General features: G+C 40.4%; 1 protein-coding gene across 1 annotated transcript in view; it reads left to right on the forward strand.

Moving 5' to 3' along the window:
- Positions 1–268: 268 nt before the first annotated feature.
- MAGT1 (magnesium transporter 1) overlaps positions 269–13,609 on the forward strand; it is a 38,840-nt gene continuing 25,499 nt past the window's right edge. Inside the window, exons 1-3 of the mRNA XM_037132199.2 lie at positions 269–466; positions 8,797–8,966; positions 12,267–12,384. Of these exons, the coding sequence (XP_036988094.1) occupies positions 269–466; positions 8,797–8,966; positions 12,267–12,384 (486 nt within the window). The remainder of the gene's footprint in view (positions 467–8,796; positions 8,967–12,266; positions 12,385–13,609) is intronic.

Raw genomic sequence — 13,609 nt, forward strand, 5'->3', positions numbered from 1 at the left:
TATCAACCTTACGCCAGCTTGAACTTCGAAAAGCCGCAAAGCTTCCCGATTGCGCACGCCCGACGGAAGAGCCTAAAAGCACGACCTCTTTAGGTAAAAGGAAGGGGCGCGCCATTATCCTCAGCGGACCAATGAAAAACCTCCAGATTATCCTTTTTCTATTGGTTAACAAAGACCAATTAGAAGTGAACCGTCTTTTAGCGGGCGTCTCTCAGTAGAGCGTAGTGACGTAATGTGAAAGGTCGTGGTGTAAGGCCGAGCTAGACCAATGAGCAGGGCCAAGGGGTTGGGTTGCTTGTTCTCACGCCCAACCCGCAGACTCAGCCCGAGGAAAGTTTCGCTTTTAAGAGGGAGAGGAACAAACATGGCAGCGCATTCAAGGCGTTTGTGTGTGTCTGCGACCATTGCGTTGGTGCTGCTGCTGGTTTATGAGGTTCCCTTAGCCTCTGCCCAAAGAAAGAAGGAGGTAAGGACGCTGTTTCCCGCAACACGGGCTTTTCCCAATGAGTGGGGCTTGAGAGGGTCTGTTCTCTTTCTCGACCCCCCTTCACCGTCGGTTCTGTGTCTTTGGCGGCTCCAGTTCCACCGTTCCTGGAATTGTGGGGTTTTTCAGATAAGAAACTAACTCCTTGTCTTCTGGGGATGTAGAGTCTGACAGTGGGGTGGGGTATGTGATAACCTGGTTTCTCTAGGCCTGTGCATGGGTATGGGCTCCATCAGTTGGTGAGGGAAGTTGGACTTTAGGTCCAGCGGGTAGAAAATCTGAGTGTTCTGCTGTCAGTAGATGTAACTCCGTTTATAGACACGTAAGAACAGATTATAGCATTTGCATTTCAGAGATACAAGAATTAAACTGAATTGTGAAACTATGCCAGGTTTATTACATTGTCCAAACAATTGATTCAAAGCAATTTACGGACGCAGAAGCTATTACACCGTTTCGATCACTTACCAAATACCAAGCATGCCAGGCACTGTCCTGGGACCTTAGTATTCATAAATAAACAAAACTAAGATTCCTCGTGGAATTTACTAGCTTTAGCAAGTGGAGGGGATAACAGTATACTTCCCTCACAATTAAACAATCAAAACAGGAACTTTAACACCGTGTTGAAAGAGTTCCAACTTAACCCTGGTGGTTTAGCTCAATGGACTGAATACGAACCAAAGAATCACTGGTTTGATTCCCACGTAGGGCCTATGCCTGGATTGCAGGCCCGGTCCCCAGTAGGGGGCACATGAGAGCCAACCACATCTTCATATTTCTCTCTCTCTCTCTCTTTCCCCCGCCCTTCCCCTCTCCCTAAAAATAAATAAAATCTTTTTTAAAAATATAGAAACACTTTAACTTTTTGCCTTATGTACTGGTATTGTCTGAATTTCCACAGTGACCACTTATTTTTAAATAAAAAAGTGAAGATTTTAAAATACTAGTATTTCTACTAGTTAAGTTATGCTTATTCGAGAGAGGAGAAGAGAGGGAGACAGACAAAGGGAGAAACATCGATGTGTGAGAGAAACACCTATCGGGCTGCCTCCTGAAGGGACCTGGCCGAAAATCCATGCATGTGCCCTGGCTGGGAATTGAACCATGAGCTTTTGTTTGCAGGCAGGTGCTCAAACCATTGAGCCACACCAGCCAGGGCTATATTCATTTAATCTCTCACTGAACTAGAAGCAGAGGGGCCTAGCAGGAGATAAATTATTTTAAAAATGAATCAGCAATGAATTATATACTTTAAAAGTTAACATGGTGGATTTTGCTATGTGCATTTTATCTCAAAATTTTTTAGAAAGTTTTCAGATTCTAACTCCCTTTCCATCATGCCTCCTGTTAACACCCTTATCACTCTCAAAAATTTTGACTGGTCATCCTTAAATCCATCCTTCATAGTGTTGTCAGAGATGAAAATGAAATTCTGAAAATCTTTTCACCTATTTTGCAAAGTATAAAAGGGCTTCTGTAGCCTGTCTCCCTGGTCTGTTTCTTCCAGTCTCGTCTCAGTCCCAAATCCTCCTTGTACTAGTCATATTGAATTATGTGCCTTCCTTGGTCTTCTACATTCTCTTGTATCTGTAACTTGCTGGACTTCTGCTGGGGTATGTCCTCTCACCCCAGCCCCTCATTCATCTGAGGTTTACTGCTGTTCAAATCTTAGCTCAAACATTACTCTCTTAACTAAGCTTTTCCTGGTTCCCCCAGGTGAACTGAGATCAGTTCAGCATATTTTATTATCATTGTTCACATACCAGTTTTTCCCAGTAGACTGTGAGCATCTTAAATACAGATACTTATAAATTAATTTTTCTTTCCCTACCACCCAGCAGTGTCTGTCAAAAAGGTCCTCGGTAAATACCTAATTAATTAATTAACTGAATGTATATAGAGTCACGACTCTGTTCTTTCACTTGCAGGTTTCACAAGCTAAAATTGGATTTTCTCGTCAGTAAATAAGGGATAAATATAGGCTGGTAAAGCTGCTTTAGACTTTACCCCTTTACCTTCTAACTGAGGATGTTTTAGGCTTAAAAAAATTACTGTAATATTCATGTTCTGACCTGGCTAGTGTAGCTAAGTAGACTGAGTGCCAGCCTGCGAACCAAAAGGTTGCCGGTTCAATTCTCAGTCAGGGCACATGCTTGGGTTATGGACCAGGTACCCAGTAGGGGGTGCATGACTGTCAACCACACATTCATGTTTCTCTTCCTTTCCTTCTCCCTCCCCTCTCTCTAAAAATAAATAAATAAAGACTTTAAAAAATGTATACATGTTCTGTTGCAGAACACTTAGGGTTGTTTTTGTCAATATTTGAACATTTTATTTTAACAAAATCCCAGGTCTACCTACCATAGTAGGTTTGGCTTTAAACAGGGGGTAATATTTGACCTTATAAGTATGCTTTTTTTAAAAGACACATTTCCTAAATGAATATAATTAAAAATCGCTCAAGTTCCTTGTGGGTGCCTGTTGTTAAATGGAATGGTACCCTACTTCTCTGATTATTTATACTTGTACCAGTGTTTTCCCGGGAATGTTGTTGACTTATTCTCTGATATTTATTCAGTGCCTTCTCTATGTTAGGCACTGTGGTTTACATGCATTATCTGTAATCTTCCCGGTAACCCTGCAGAGTAAGTATTAACCCCTTTTGAAAGATGATGGAACAAGAGAGATGCTGGGGGTTTGTCTAAAGAAGCACAGCTCTAGAGGCTGAGCTGGGATTCCATCCCTGGTCTGACTCCAAAGCCTATGCTTTCTGCCAGGCATGAAGGTTTGTTTTGTAGTGACTTGTTTTATTTTTACGGTGAATTATTTTCTTCCTGTAGTAGAAGGGAGGTTGCTTGTCCTTGCATCTAGTGGTGTTTTGGGGAGGCAACGTGATAAAAATGAAAAAGCATGGTCTTTGAGAAAATTGTTTATATTTTTTATCTCTTTATTGATATTAAGGGGAAAGGGAGGAAGGGAGAGGGAGAGAGATAAAGAAACATCTCCAAGACTGGAGATTGAACCCCAAACCTAGATACCATATTTTGCCATGTATAATGTGCACCTTTTTTTTTTCGATTTTTAAAATTAATTTATCTTTATAGGGGAAGGGAAGGAGAGAGGGAGAGAAATATCAGCGTATGGTTGCCTCTCTTGTGTCCCCTGCTGGGACCTGGTCTGCATCCCAGGCACGTGCCCTGACTGGGAATCGAACTGTGATCCTTTGGTTCTCAGGCCCGCGCTCAATCCACTGAGCTACACCAGCCAGGGCATATAATGTGCCCTTTTTTTGCCCAAATTTTTGAGGGAAAAATAAAGGATGCACATTACACAGAGGTATAATAATGACTATAATAACCTCATGTATAACGTGCAACAAACGTGGGTGCGCATTATACATGGCAAAATACGGTAAGTCTTACTGTGAAAATTCTTTGCATTTTAGAACTGTTCTCAATGAGGAAGGGGGAATTTCGCTCCCCAGGGGTTATGTGGGAATGTCTGGAGGCATTTTGGGTGGTTGTAGCTGGGGTTAGGGGTGCTATGGGCATCCTTGGGAAGAGGTTAGGGATACTGCTCAACATCCTGTGGTGTGCAGCTCAGGCTCCCACAACAAGTAAGGATCTGGCCCGCGCTCAATCCACTGAGCTACACCAGCCAGGGCATATAATGTGCCCTGTAGTGTCAGTAGTGCCATAGCGAAACCCTGGTGTAGAATGATCATGGGCAGCTTGAGTCCTAGCTCTGTCTTACTAACCTGGGGCATTTTCGCCAAGTCGCTTAACCGCTGTGATTCTGCTTGCTCAACAGTTAAATGAGCATAAAAATAGAGTGCCTCACAGTGTTTTGAGGTTTGAATTAAATTCTATACCCTATAATGAGAGAAGTTGTTACCTGATACATACATAACTAGGCGTTCCAAATACAGCAGGTTCCCAAATAATGTCCTTTTGTTGTTCCTTATAATGTAGGAAACTGAACTCTTGTTTACATCAATTACCCTGTGTTAAAATTGGGTTTATTATACCTTGTTTTACTTAAAGTCACAGAACCATTGAATGATGGTAAGCTACTTTAGTAGCTGCTATTTTCTAAAAAAAAAAAAATCAATTCAAGAGATGCTTACTTTAAGATATATTAAAATATTAGATCATTATGAATAAGGATTATAACTTGTGATTATTATGTTCCAGGCTATGTTTTATAATTTTATTGTAAAAGTTTAAAACTAGTTTGTCTTTTCATTGTGATCTATCTTCAATTCATTTTAAAGAAAACAAACTCAGAAAGTAACCTAATGGCACCTCTTATTAAGCAGTCTTTTGAGGTAGTAATCTCATAAAAGCTTTTAGAGAATTTGTTATTACACAGAACTAATTTCTTATACTGGATAAATTCTTTTGAGATTGAATAGCCAGAAATCAGGTCTTTCCAGTCTGTTAATAAACAGGATGAGGAATATTGTAAATGTTTTACATAGATGTAATTACAAATTTATTCAAGACTTCTTTAAGAAGACTCCACATATTTATAGTTAACTCAAAGTACATACACTTCTTTCGTTGGAATGATCATATACCTCTGTGATTGAAGAGAGATAGACTATATAAACAACTATTTCATTACTTGTTACTGCTTTACATTTTTTTAAATATATTTTATTGATTATGCCACTACAGTTGTCCTATTCTCCCCCCTTCATTCCCCTCCACCCTGCACACCCCTCCCCCACCATTTCCCCCTTTCGTTTTTATCCATGTGTCACAAGTTCTTTGGATTCTATATTTCCCATACTATTCTTGCCCTCCCCCTATCTATTTTCTACCTACTGTCTATGCTACTTATTCTTTGTACCTTCTCCCCCCTTTCTCCTCCTCCCACCCCCCCGTTGCTAACCCTCCATGTGATGTCCATTTCTATAATTCTACTCCTGATTTAGCTGTCCTCTTAGTTTGATTTTGTTTTAGATGTGGTTGTTAATAATTGACTTTGCTCTCCTTTCACTGTTTATATTTTTTACCTTCTTTTTCTTAGATAAGTCCCTTTAAGATTTCATATAATAAGGGCTTGGTGAAAAAAAAAAAAGGGCTTGGTGATGATGAACTCCTTGAATTTGATCTTATCTGAGAAGCACTTTATCTGCCCTTCCATTCTAAATGAAAGATTTGCTAGATAGAACAATCAATCTTGGCTGTAGGTCTTTCGATTTGATGACTTGAAATACTTCCTTCAAGCCCCTTCTTGCCTGTAAGGTCTCTTTTGAGAAATCCGCTGACAGTCTGATGGGGACTCCTTTGTAGGTGACTGTCCCCTTAGCTCTTGCTGCTTCTAGGATTCTCTCCTTCATTTTAATCTTGGCTGATGTAATTATGATGTGCCTTGGTGTGTTCCTCCTTGGGTCCAACTTCTTTGGGACTCTCTGAGCTTCCTGGATTTCCTGGAAATCTCCTTCCTTTGTCAGATTGGGGAAGTTCTCCTTTATTACTTGTTCAAATAAGTTTTCCACTGGTGGCTGTTCCTCTTCCCCTTCTGGTACCCCTAAATTCGGATGTTGGAATGTTTAAAGATGTCCTGGAGGTTCCTAAGCCTCTCCTCATTTTTTTTTTTGAATTCTTGTTTCTTCATCCTTTTCTGTTTGGTTGTTTGTTTCTTCCTTCTGGTCCACTCCCTTGATTTGAGTCCCAGTTTCCTTTCCATCACTGTTGGTTCCCTGTGCATTTTCCTTCATTTCGATTAGTTTAGCCTTCATTTTTTCATCTAATTTGTGACTAAAATCAACCAGTTCTGTGAGCATCCTGATCCCCAGTGTTTTGAACTGTGCATCTGATAGGTTGGCTATCTCTTGGTCGCTTAGATTTATTGGCTCTGGGGCTTTGAGCTGTTCTTCAGCCACAATGTTTTGGTCTGTTCGTGCCTGTTATGATTGAGGGGGCGGAGCCTTAAGTGTTCACAGGGGTGGGGTGACCCAGGTCGCTGGTTTGTGACGTTTATGTGGGGGCGGGGTCAGAGAGGGGCAATGGCGTTTGTTCCGCTCTCTCTCAAGATTTCAGTCCCCTCTGCTGCTTCCTGCAAGCAAACCTGGCCTCCCTGGTACCTGCTCCCGGGTGTGTGGGTCTGTGCACCCTCCAGGACCCTGTGGGTCTCTCCAACAAACTCTCTGTGAGCCTGGGATCTTCTCCCAGTACCTCGACCCCTGAAAGTTTTTCCAGTTGGTGCCTTTAGGCTTTCATTCCTGTCACTGGGGCCCTAGCCTGTGCAGTCTGTCTCACTGCTCGCTCCTTTGCTTGGTTTATCTGCATGGGAGTATGTGACCGTGGTCAGCTTTTCGCCCTCACTGGGTCTGCCCGTTGCCACCCCACGCCTGGGATCCGCCAACCACCGCCTAAGCTCCTGTGCTCCTGTGTCCTCCGGCCAATCTTACCTGCACAACCCCGCTCCACCGCTGACTCTGCCCCTCTTACTGGTCTGGCTGAATGATTCGTTGTTGTCAAACTTAAGTATATTTCAATTTTCTGTGTTTTGGCTGTGTTTTTGTTACTAAAACTTTGTTGTCTTTAAACTTGGTTGTGAGAGGAGGCACAGTGTTTCCACCTATTCCTCCATCTTGGCTGGAAGTCCTGCTTTACTTTTTTTTGTCTAAAATACTCCAAGCACAGACAATCGCAGTTCAATTCCCAGTCAGGGCACATGCCTGGGTTGCAGACCAGTTCCCTGCAGGCCAGTTCCCAGCAGGGGACGCACAAAAGGCAACCATACAGTGATGTTTCTCTCCCTCTTTCCTTCCCTTCCCCTCTAAAGATAAATAAATAAAACATAAATAAAATAAAATAAAATAAAATAAAATAAAATAAAATAAAATAAAATACTCCAAGCAGAATCTGCAAACTATGGTGAGTAAAGTATGCAAATTATGTTTGTCTTTTCATCCTCTTCACAGGGTCTTTCACAGAGCAAAATTTCTAATTTTGATGATGTCTAGTTTACTATTTTGTTATGAATTGTACTTTTTTTATGATTGTGCTTCAGATCTAAGAACTTTGCCTAGCCCTTGATCCTGAGCATTTTCTCCTTAAAAATTGTTTCCTTTTTTAAAAAGAATTTATTTATTTAATTTTAGAGAGGGGAAGGGAGAGAAACATCAATGTGTGGTTGCCGCTCACATGCCCCCTTACTGGGGACCTGGACTGCAACCCAAGCATGTACTCTGACTGGGAATCGAACCAACAGCCTTTTGGTTCACAGATCCATGCTCAATCCACTGAGCTATGCCAGCCAGAGCCTCCTGAAATTTTTATAGTTTCGTTTTTAAGTTTCAGTATGTGGTCCATTTTGAGTTAATTTTTGTATAAGGTATGACATTTACTTCAAGGTTCATATTTTTGGCTATGGGTATCCATCCAGTTGCTCCTGTACCATTTGTAGAAAAGGCTCTCTCCTTCCTCTACTGAGTTGCTTTTGTACCCTTCTGTAAAATTAGTTGGCTATATTTGTATAGGTCTGTTTCTAGGTTCTTGGTTCTGTTCCATTGACCTATGTGCCTACCTCTTTATCACTTCAACCCCGCCTTGCTTACTATAGTTATACAGTAAACCTTAAAATCTGGTAGAGTGATTCTTTCCACTGTATTCTTTGTTTTCAAGGTTGTTTCAACTATTCTAGTTTTTCTTTGTGTGTGTGTGTGTGTGTGTGTGTGTGTGAGAGAGAGAGAGAGAGAGAGAGAGAGAGAGAGAGAGATAAGCAAAGTGTTGCATAAAACCAGCCACTTGTGCCCTGGCTGGTGTAGCTCAGTGGATCGAGCATAGACTGTGAACCAAAGGGTCACTGGTTTGATTCACAGTCAGGTCACATACCTGCATTGTAGACCAAGTCCCCAGAAGGGGGCACACAAGAGGCAATCACACATTGATATTTCTTTCCCTCTCTTTCTCCTTCTCTTCCCCTCTAAAGATAAATAAATAAAATCTTAAAAAAAAAAACCAGCCAGTTTCTTTAACTCCACATTTTTTGGAATCTTTGGCAAATGTGAAATGGTTTATGATTTGATACCATTTTGTTTATTAGTAAATAATAAGCATTTCACATCAGAAGTATAGTATTTGATTAAAATTTCATCATGAAATAATGTAATTTTAAGAATAGTTATCATCATCAGGCCCAACTCCTAAAATTTATATTTAGGTCTCTCACATTTTCTTTGTACCTCTGCTTGTTATTCTTGATGTAAAGTTGCCTGGATATAAAGGACCCTTAAATGACAAGTTGAGAGTATTACTAGCACACTCCCTTTGTTTTCTTTTTTTTTTTTTTAGATGGTGCTTTCGGAAAAGGTTAGTCAGCTGATGGAATGGACCAATAAAAGACCTGTAATAAGAATGAATGGAGACAAGTTCCGCCGCCTTGTTAAAGCCCCACCAAGAAACTACTCCGTTATTGTCATGTTCACTGCGCTCCAACTTCACAGACAGTGCGTCGTGTGCAAGTATGAACCTTCAACTACATTTTCAAATTCAGTAACTCATGAGATTTTAACCATTTTGCAATCCCACAAGAATTAAATTAGTTTAGTGGGTACATAAGTAATGTGTATACCTTCCTTAGTACTACTGCTTTTTCAGTCATTTCATGATCGTTAGTGGGAGGAACAAAGAGGAAGGGTAAAGTATTGTAGCAATCATAGGAATAAATCTAAGAATTATCTTCTAAATTGTTATCAACTTATATAAATATATGCCAGTAGCATTGATGTACTGTTTTATTATTTGTAAGTGTTTTCCACTTCATACTCTTGTCTTATCACAACCACCTCAGAAGGTAGTAAAAGAAATATACTCTTAATATTGGGAGAAACAAATTCTAAATCTTAACTGGTTTATGCAGAGCTAAAGATAATTTATTAATACAATAATGGTCGCTACAACCAAGTTTAGAATTACAGGAGAACTTTTTTAGAAAACCAAGTTGTATGATTTAGAGATGTTTTTCTTTTTTTGTTTAATCCTTACCTGAGGATATATTTATTGATTTTTACACAGAGAGGAAGGGGAGGAGACACAGAGAAAGAGAGATAGTGAAACATCCATGTTCAAGATTAGTTCCCTATTGTGTGCTCCCTGACTGGGGATTGAACCCGCAACCTTTTGGTGTATGGCATGATGCACCAACCAACTGAGCCACTTGGTCAGGGCAAGATGTTTCTTTTTTTTCTACATTATTTGGTGATGGTGGTAAACCTTGAAAATAGAGACTAATTTCCCTTAAACTCCCATCAAATAATGGTTTATTGATTTTGTTTCACCGTTTCTGAGTGATGTTAGGAATAAAGATAGTTTTTTCTTTAAATGCTACAGATAATTAAAAATAGTGGATACTAAAAAAATGGAATACCTTTTGCCTTTCAGTGTTCTTGGACTTTTTTTTTTACACTTATATTTTTAGATCACTATGTGTGATCTGGGAATTTATTTTCAATGAAATGACAAGGCTGCCCTGTGGAGAACTAATTTAGTAAAACCTTGGAGGCTTTCCAAATTCTGCCAGCCCGGGCCCATGTGAAGAAATAGACAGACTCCTTTCAATAGACCCCAAGCCTTGCTAATTCTTCTTAAAGGATTTTCTCCTTGGAGGTAGGAGATAGTCAAGGTATTTGGTGCCAGAGTGCTTATTTTATGGGTTGTGTGCTGAATATAAATTGAAAATAAATACAAGAAGGAAAAAGAAAAGTAGGTATTAACTATGAATAAACTTAAAATCTAGAATTAACTTATAATTCAGTCAGTTTACTCACTGGCAGTCAACAATGTACAAAAATGTCAGGAAATAAACACAGATTCCATAATACTGTATTGCGTGCAAATGAATGAACTTCATACCAACCTAAGTTTTTATTTGTCTCTTACTTTCTTTTTTTTTAATATTTTATTTATTTATTTTTCAAGAGAGGAGAAGGGAAGGAGAAAGAGTAGGAGAGAAATATCAATGTATGGTTGCCTCTCATGCATCCCCTGCTGGGAACTGGCCTGCAACCCAGGCATGTGCCCTGACTGGGAATCGAACCGCGATACTCTGGTTTGCAGGCCCGCGCTCAATCCACTGAGCTACGCCAGCCAGGGCTGTCTCTTACTTTCTACAAGACCAAACTTAAAATTAGGTCACATTTTCCTAAACTCACAAAACATAAAATTAAGCAACAACAGTACATTTAATACTATATATTTGGTGTTATCAGGATGAGAAGTATAAGAAAGTTGACCTACTCTCATCATCTGGCTAAGGAAGTGAATTCCACACATGGAAATTTTACTGAGAATATAATACAATTTATGATTTAATACCTTGTGACTTGTGTATATAATAATTACTGTAAATTTTCAGGAAGGACATATAACAGAAGTGGTTAGGGTTGGCCTGAGGAGAAGATAGTACCTTGTACTAGGACTAGAAAGATGGATCAGATTTAGATGGAAGTAAGATATTCTGATTAGAAGCAATGATGTGTACAGGGGTACACAGATAGGAATAAATAAAAAGCTGCAATGAAGATACAGGAATAAATAAAAAGCTGCAATGAGGATACTGTGTTTGAACCCTGGTTGGTGTGGCTCAGTGGATTGAGCACTGGTCTGCAAACTGGAAGGTCACAGGTTCCATTCCCAGTCAGGGCACATGCCTGGGTTTCAGACCAAGTCCCCAGTTAGGGGTGTGTGAGAGGCAGCCCATCAATCTCATACATTTTCTCTCCTTCTCTTTCTCCTTCCTTTCCCCTCTCTCTTAAAGTAAATAAATGAAATCTTTAAAAAAAGATATTCTGTTTGAGATTGATTAGTAGAAAAGCTACTTAAAAGCTAGATGCAGACCTGCCTGCCGTAGCTGCGGTGGGGGGTTGGGCCTTGTCCTGCAAACCAAAAGTTCACCAGCTTGGTAACTGGTTGGCAGTGTACGAGAGGCAAGGGATCAATGTTTCCTTCTCACATCAGTGTTTGTTTCCCTCTCTTTCTCCCTCCCTTGTCCTCTCTCTAAAAATAAATGAAATCTTTAAAGAACAAATAAAAGCTAGGTGTATTATTTGGAATTAAATGATAAAGAATATGGAATAACCAGTGGAAGAGCTTGGAGACTGTGTTCTGAAGGTAATAGAAAAGCACCAGGTTCTGAGGAGTTTATCATCTGTATACTTTCTCTGGGAAAACATTTCAACCTTGACTTTGAACTCTTAGAAGTAACTTAGGGTGCCCTGGCTGGTGTGGCCTGGTGGATGGAGCACCGGCCTGCAAACCAGAGGGTTGCCAGTTTGATTCCCAGTCAGGGCACATGCCTGGGTTGTGGGTTAGATCCCCAGTAGGGGGTGTGCATGAGAGGCAGCCACACATTGATGTTTCTCTCCCTCTCTCTTCCTCCCTTCCCTTCTGTCTAAAAATAAATAAAATCTTTTAAAAAATAAGTAATTTAAGGTATTAAAATTTGTTGTAGAGACAATTAGCTGCATTTTCCAGTGACTACTGAAGGGGTTTGAGATAAGAAATGGTCACATAATATGAGGTGCAGACAGGTAATTACCACTTTCTGTTGAAATCCCCAACACTTGTGTATGACTTCCCTTAAGCCAAAATGGCAGAGTTTGCCAGCATTTGTCCTAACACTGTCCCCAGAGCCTGACTTACTTGTCTGCTCTCCCGCCCCCATTGGAAAAACTGCTATTGTGTCTTTGGGTTTGTTTTACTGCTGATGAACTAGCTTTTAAAAATGTTTTCTATTTTATCTTCACAAATCTGATGGCATCCAGGCAAGCAGATGAAGAATTCCAGATCCTGGCAAATTCCTGGCGATACTCCAACGCATTTACCAACAGGATATTTTTTGCTATGGTAGATTTTGATGAAGGCTCTGATGTATTTCAAATGGTAAGATCTTTGGTTTATTCTATTAAGTAGAAATAGGCAAACTATGGATAAAGTGGAGTACATCTTTTTCAATGGCCACAAGAAGTTAAATAGGACTTGTCTTACCTAAGATCTAGAGCAGAGGTGGCAAACACAAGGCCCGTGGGCTGAATCCGGCCCTCCACCTTCTTTTATCGGGCCTGGCACCTTGTTTCTACCCAGCAGCAGCGCCGAGCTCCTTGCCCCTAGTTAAGGAGTAGTTACATTTATCCAGTCCTAAAGTTACATTTGGCGCTTGGAAGGCAACCGTGAGGCTGATGTGGCCCCCAGTGGAAAGGAGTTTGACACCGTCGATCTAGAGCACTTTGTGAAATGAAAGCTAAACTTGAGCTCACATGAAATGTAATTTAAATGGTCAATGCCTAACCTATTAGAATTTGGAAATTGGCAGTAATCAAGCCAGTTATATATATGTGTGTGTGTGTGTATATATATAATTGTGGTAAATATGCATAATAAAAATTACCATTTTAGCCATTTTTAGTGGACAATTTTTTAAGTAACTTTGAAGAAAATGTTTGAGTCACAGTGATAATATATGCCAGGGGGCAAGATCTCAAATGTTCCTCAAGTAACTTTTAAAAAAAGATTTGATCTATTCATTTTCAGAGAGAAGGGAAGGGAGGGAGAAAGAGAGAGAAGCATTGATTGGTTGCCTCTCACACACCTGACCAGCCTGTATAGGCCCGGCATCACAGGCATGTACCCTGAGAATAGAACCGCAACCTCTTGGTTCACAGGTTCAGTCCACTGAGCCACACCAGCCAGGGATCAAGTAGCCTTTTAAATCACACCATTAATCCATTGTTATGCCACCATTGTAATATTGAAGGTGTTAGTAGAGCTACGTACTTGTCTTTTTTTTTTATATTTTATTTATTTATCTTTAGAGGGGAAGGGAAGGAGAGAGGGAGAGAAACATCAATGTATGGTTGCCTTTCGTGCGTCCCCTGCTGGGAACTGGCCTGCAACCCAGGCATGTGCCCTGACTGGGAATCGAACCGTGATTGTCTGGTTCTCAGGCCCGCACTCAATCCACTGAGCTACACCAGCCAGGGCCCGTACTTGTCTTTACCCCTGTCCTTCTCTTGTCTTAGTGGAAAAGTTCCTTTTTCATGTTCAAAGCTTGACCCCTTTCTTGTGCCCTGAATCCCATATGTACAGGCTCTATCAGTCATGACCTAAG

Source organism: Artibeus jamaicensis, unplaced genomic scaffold, assembly GCF_021234435.1.
Source record: "Artibeus jamaicensis isolate MK-2021 breed Jamaican fruit bat unplaced genomic scaffold, CSHL_Jam_final contig_241, whole genome shotgun sequence".
NCBI lineage: Eukaryota > Metazoa > Chordata > Mammalia > Chiroptera > Phyllostomidae > Artibeus > Artibeus jamaicensis.